Source organism: Solanum verrucosum, unplaced genomic scaffold (genome assembly GCF_900185275.1).
Source record: "Solanum verrucosum unplaced genomic scaffold, falcon-dt-bn FXZP01000008.1, whole genome shotgun sequence".
Classification (NCBI taxonomy): domain Eukaryota; kingdom Viridiplantae; phylum Streptophyta; class Magnoliopsida; order Solanales; family Solanaceae; genus Solanum; species Solanum verrucosum.
The window spans coordinates 1,105,650-1,111,652 of record NW_026020195.1 but is presented as its reverse complement, the minus strand read 5'-3'; the positions used below and the strand labels follow the sequence as shown (position 1 = coordinate 1,111,652).

The following is a 6,003-nucleotide window of genomic DNA, read 5'->3' as shown; positions in this document are numbered from 1 at the left end:
CACAACTCACAAACAATAAATTAACTTGAGTTTGGAAATGTGATACAAAGTCAGGATTTCAAATTAGCATATGAATATGTGATTTAAGATCATAATTTTTAATTCCAAATTCTCAAAAATAAATAAATTTGAGGGTCCATGTTTCTTCTAAATATAAAATTTGATCCATAAGTGTATATTTTGTAAAAGAATGACCCATCATTTTAGATTTAGCAAAAACAAAAAAGACTTTTGCTTGGCCGAAAGAGATTGTCTGTACTATGTGAAAATATTATATTAAAGATTACTAAATACTACTATTATTGACTGATGAATCTTTATAATCAATTATGTGTATTTAAAATTAGTTTGTTATCGCGAACATTTATTTGTAAAGGAACATGGATATATGCAATTTATCAAAGTGGTGGCTAAGGATATTTCGATATCTTGTTTATGGATTATGTACTATGGTTTGCTCATCTGCTAAGATTATATAAGAATTGAGGAAGTTTAACAGTTTTCACAACTTGTGGGATTTTCATGTGTATAACGAAAATACAACTTAAAAAATTCAAATGACATGTACAAACAAAACTTCAACCTCAAATCATGATTCCACGGCGTATGTCCAAATGGACCTTTAGTTTGATCAAACCTTTTGTAATTATATCCCAAATAACTTTGAAAGTAATCGAAAATAGTTATTCATCTAAAATATGTCATCTCCTTTAGTTATATACATCATTCTCAATGAAAATATGTCTAATGTTTTATGACATAATAAGACTAATTTGTATAATTAAAGGAGATGACATATTTTAAGTGATTAACTTATCTACATTTTAACAAAAACACACATATTTTTTTTTTTTTATCATTTAAACTGAAAATATCTAATGGAAAACACTTTTATTATCATATGCTTGAATATTCAATAGGAACACGTCATAGTTCAAGTTTCTAAATGAAATTTGCTCATAAATTTAAAAAGCTACTGATGTATTTAAGCAAAAATTTGAATGCCAAGCAAAAGATATTCTCTTTGGATTACTGAAAATAATAAATCAATCAATTCTTTCCCCTGTATGAATTCATTGATTATTTTTTCACATTTGTATCCTAGGGAAATACTATCTTTTGATATTTATATGCCTGCACATAAATCCATGAATTGTTTCTCCTAAAATAACAATTTTTTTTTACAAAATTTCAGAGGGAATATTAGATTCCTTGTTTGTTTAATTAAAGCAATCCCAATAAGCATGCCCTACTTACCTCAACTCACCCTACTCTACCCCCATGACCCACAAAAAGAATTTTGCACAATAAAAATATATGATATTATTTATCATTTTAGTGCTTAACAGTTAGATTCTCAAATACCCTTTACATTTTTTTTAATTTCTTGAAAAAAATTCTAAACCAATGAATGATTAAAGGGATTTTTCTGTTTTTTCACTACCTTTATGATTTTTTCCTTTTTTATATATTTGTTGTTTGCTTTACTGAACTAAAGTGGCTGGCATGTTGTTTTTGTTCTCACTTTTTTACCACCAAAAACCTCTGTTTTTTTATTTGTTTTTTTGAAAGAGTCTGACATAAAGCTGTTTGAAACTTTGAGTGAGTGAGTGAGTTGAGTGAGTGCAAGTTTTCTGTAAAATGAAGCAGCAAAGCATGAGGAATTGTACCACTTTCCAATGATTTGTGTTTTCTTATTTGTGAAAAAACCAAGTCCCAAATTCTTCTTTTATAAAAAAAGATCTCATTTTTACTCTTTGTTTAGCTGTTTTCTTGAAGTTTTAAGACAAATGGAAACAAGAAGTGTTTTTGGTTTTGTGGTGTTGTTGAGTTTCTTGGTTTACTCTAATGCTATGCTTACTCCTGGTGGTGTTAATTATGAAGGTTAGTTCTTGTTATTTTTAATAAAGATTGAAACTTTGAGACATTATTGGAATGAGATTGACCATATTAGAAAATATCAAGAATTTAAAAGTATGATTTACTCCTGTTGGTGTTAATTATGAAGGTTGTTTCTTGTGGTTTTTCTCATAAAGGTTGAAACTTTATGACTTTTTTGTTGAAAAAATCATATCGGGTGTTTGAAAATTTTGAAAGGAATGAGATTTTGATCAAATTTTAGAAATATCAAGAATTTTGAAATATGCTTACCCTTGTTGGAGTTGATTATGAAGGTTAGTTCTTGTGGTTTTTCTCATGAAGATTGAAACTTTATGACTTTTTATTTGAAAAAATCATATGGGGTGTTTGAAATTTTTGAAAGGAATGAGATTTTGATCAAATTTTAGAAATGTTAAGAATTTTGAAATATGTTTACCCCTGTTGGAGTTGATTATGAAGGCTAGTTCTCATAAAGATTGAAACTTTGATACTTTTTTGTGAAAAATTCATAAGGGGTTTCTGATTTTTTTTGAAAGGAATGAGATTTGAACAAATTTAAAATATTTCAAGAATTTCATCTATTTTAACTTTCTTGTTATGTTGATTTTGGACAGTGCAAGCTTTAATGGAGATCAAGAACTCATTACATGATCCACTTGGTGTTTTGAATTGGGATGAAAGTTCTGTTGATCCATGTAGCTGGACTATGATCACTTGTTCAAATGATAAATTTGTCACTGGCTTGTAAGTATACCTGATTGTCCGGTATCTGCATTGGAGCCCGACTAACAAAACCTTTTCTATTCCTAATACTTGAACCCGAGACCTCTAGTTAAGGATGAAAGTGCTTACAAGTTTTCTTGAATTGTGCAGGGCTTGTTCAAGACAAAGTTTGTCTGGGAAAATATCACCATACATCCACAACTTGACTCACTTGGATCTACTGTGAGTACTTTATATGAAGAAAAAATAATGAAATTTCAAATGATTGATTATTTGAATCAAGAATATAGAAAATAGTAGTACTAATATTACTTTTTAACTTCTTTTTTTTTAAACAGGCTTCTGCAGAGCAATAATATAACAGGACCAATTCCAACTGAACTTGGAATGCTTCAGAAACTTAATACAATTGATCTTTCTGATAATCAACTCACTGGGAAAATCCCTTCATCTTTAGCTCAATTAAAAAGCCTTCAATACTTGTAAGCAGAGAAAATTTTAAAGATTTTGATATAAAAATGAGTTCTTGAATTATAAAAAGCTAATGATTATGGTTTTTTTTTTCTTTTTCAATTGTGTTATAGGAGACTAAACAACAATAGTCTTAGTGGAGCTGTTCCTTTGGAATTGTCTAATATGACTCAACTTACTCTTATGTAAGTTCCTTAGCTTCATTTAGTTTTGTTTATTTTCTCATACTTGAAGGGGAGCCTCGGAGCAACAGTAAACTTGTCTCCTTGTTATCTATATAGGTCACGTGTTCGAGTTAGGGGTAGGCTGCCTATAGTATACCCTTTGGGGTGTAGCCTTTCCCCGGACCTTGCGTGAACGTGGAATGCTTTGTGCACCTTTTTCCTAACTGCTTTCTGTTTTCATGAGTATATTTTGATGGGATTTTTGTTGTTTTTTTCTAGAGACTTGTCTTTTAATAATTTGAGTGGTCCTGTGCCAAGGCTTCTAGCTAAAACATTCAAGTAAGTTTCTTGAACAATTCTTTGAATTTCATTTTTTTTCCCTTTGCTAAAGATTAGAGAAAATAAATCATTTTTTCTCTCATTGATGCAGCCTTTTGGGAAATCCTATTATATGTGCAACTGGAAAAGAACCAGAATGCAATGGAACAACAACATCCATGCCTTTGCCCTTCACTTTGAACAACTCACAAAGTAAGAATCTTGAATCATCCTCCTAAGTTTTTTTTCGAGCCAGCTTGTGTGCCCCTCGACTATTCCACAAATCTTGGTTGTTGTCAAGTCTCCTGCTTTCAACGTCGTTATGATTAACTACAACTCTATTATAAGGATTCATCATGAAGTCTTGGATAGTTTATGTGTTGTACTATTCACAACTGAAAAGTCTCTTGTTATATCTCAGATGCTCAGCCTTTTGGAAGATCTAAAACTCACAAAATTGCCTTAGCCTTTGGGACAAGTCTTGGATGCATCTGCCTACTAATTGTTGGGTTTGGAATATTTCTATGGTGGAGACAAAAGCACAACAAGCAAATTTTCTTTGACATCAATGGTGAGTATGATATGCAGCTAAAACCTATATTGCTCGAATCTCGAGATGCTAGTAATGTCTTGCTTTAACCAAGAGGATCATGCTTGTTGATAATTTCAGAACAACATCATGAACAAGTGTGTTTGGGAAACTTGAGGAGGTTCCAATTTAGGGAACTTCAAGTTGCCACAAACAACTTCAGCAACAAGAAGATACTGGGAAAAGGCGGTTTTGGAAACGTGTACAAAGGTTGTCTTAGTGATGGCACGATTGTTGCTGTAAAAAGGCTCAAAGATGGAAATGCAATCGGAGGAGACAAACAATTCCAAACAGAAGTTGAAATGATCAGCTTGGCAGTGCATCGCAATCTCCTACGTTTGTATGGGTTCTCCATGACACCAACTGAAAGGCTTCTGGTTTACCCTTACATGTCTAATGGAAGCGTTGCTTCTCGTCTCAAAGGTAAAAAGAAACAACCTTAGAGAACTAAAGATTCTGCAAGTATTCTTAAATATGGTGGGATGGTTGAGATCCCGTCATCCTTAACCATAGTAGGCTTACCTGTGTGAACCGGAATAGTCGAACTAGTGGACTTCAGATACCTGATGGTAGATTTCTCTATTTCTGTTGTTTCTTGCAGCCAAGCCACCGTTGGACTGGACTACAAGAAAAAGAATTGCATTAGGAGCTGCAAGAGGTTTACTATATCTACATGAGCAGTGTGATCCAAAGATTATCCACAGGGATGTGAAGGCAGCAAACATATTGCTCGACGATGACTGTGAGGCTGTCGTGGGAGATTTTGGATTGGCAAAGCTATTGGATCATCGCGATTCACATGTCACAACTGCAGTTAGGGGAACTGTAGGACATATTGCTCCTGAGTATCTCTCTACAGGACAGTCCTCTGATAAAACAGATGTTTTCGGGTTTGGAATTCTCCTGCTAGAGTTGATATCTGGCCAGAGAGCTCTAGAATTTGGTAAAGCGGTAAATCAGAAAGGCATTATGCTTGATTGGGTAAGTATTACACATTCCAAGATGTGACAAAACCCTCCGTTTCAATTTTTCTTACTTTTCGTTTTAGTCTGTTTAGAAAAAAAAAATGCCTACGACCATTCTATATCTACTAAGTATGTTTTTTATTTCAACATTCTATTTTACCTTCAAAGGGTATTTGATGACAAGATGCAAAAGTCGTATTAACATACTGAAACTTTGTGCTTGATCAAACCAAGACAAACAAAACGAAACGGAGAGAGTATCTCGATTCTTGTTGGGGTTGATAATATCAATGTGCATATTTGTTGCAGGTAAAGAAGATTCACCTGGAGAAAAAGCTTGATTTGCTGGTGAGCAAGGACTTAAAGGACAAATATGATCGGATCGAGCTTGAGGAAATGGTACAAGTAGCTCTAATATGCACTCAGTATCACCCTAGTCATAGACCAAAAATATCAGAAGTGGTAAGAATGCTCGAAGGAGACGGACTTGCAGAGAAATGGGAAGCTTCTCAAAGAGCAGAATCTACGCGCTGCAGAGCCAATGAGTTCTCCTCTTCAGAAAGATATTCTGATCTTACTGATGATTCTTCATTGCTTGTTCAAGCAATGGAATTATCAGGACCAAGGTGATGTAGATTATACAAGATAGTCCATTAGATGAAACAAAAAAGGGAATCTGAGATAGAATGCTGAAGTAATATATGTATGTTATTGAGTTTGTTTTTTATTTCTTCTTTTGATAACCGAGAAGTCCTCGAGGGTCAATAGTGCACGGTTCATAACTCAGTGGATGATAGACCTCCCCTTACTCTTCTCCACTTATATACCAGACGTGGTAGGGTTCGATTGAGCATGTATATATGATCATATGGAAGCTGCATAAAGGAATGGG

General features: G+C 33.4%; 1 protein-coding gene across 2 annotated transcripts; it reads left to right on the top strand.

The window, feature by feature from the left end:
• The first annotated feature begins 1,494 nt into the window (after positions 1-1,494).
• Positions 1,495-5,750, top strand: LOC125829760 (protein NSP-INTERACTING KINASE 1-like). 2 transcript variants are annotated; one of them, XM_049508959.1, is made up of 11 exons: positions 1,495-1,884; positions 2,496-2,625; positions 2,755-2,826; positions 2,943-3,086; positions 3,189-3,260; positions 3,519-3,578; positions 3,670-3,770; positions 3,979-4,128; positions 4,228-4,569; positions 4,748-5,127; positions 5,421-5,750. In XM_049508959.1, exons 1-11 carry the CDS (start codon positions 1,680-1,682, stop codon positions 5,739-5,741), a joined length of 1,977 nt encoding a protein of 658 aa, XP_049364916.1. In that variant the 5' UTR covers positions 1,495-1,679; the 3' UTR covers positions 5,742-5,750. The 2 variants fall into 2 exon arrangements, with proteins under 2 accessions (XP_049364916.1, XP_049364917.1); XM_049508960.1 differs by lacking the exon at positions 1,495-1,884 and adding an exon at positions 1,998-2,008.
• Positions 5,751-6,003: the final 253 nt, after the last annotated feature.

Excerpts from the sequence above, each read along its gene's own strand:
- LOC125829760 (XM_049508959.1), top strand. The coding sequence starts at position 1,680 with ATGATTTGTGTTTTCTTATTTGTGAAAAAACCAAGTCCCAAATTCTTC. Across the intron at positions 3,087-3,188 it reads TTAAAAAGCCTTCAATACTT|GAGACTAAACAACAATAGTC; the intron begins GTAAGCAGAGAA and ends ATTGTGTTATAG. Across the intron at positions 5,128-5,420 it reads AAGGCATTATGCTTGATTGG|GTAAAGAAGATTCACCTGGA; the intron begins GTAAGTATTACA and ends TATTTGTTGCAG.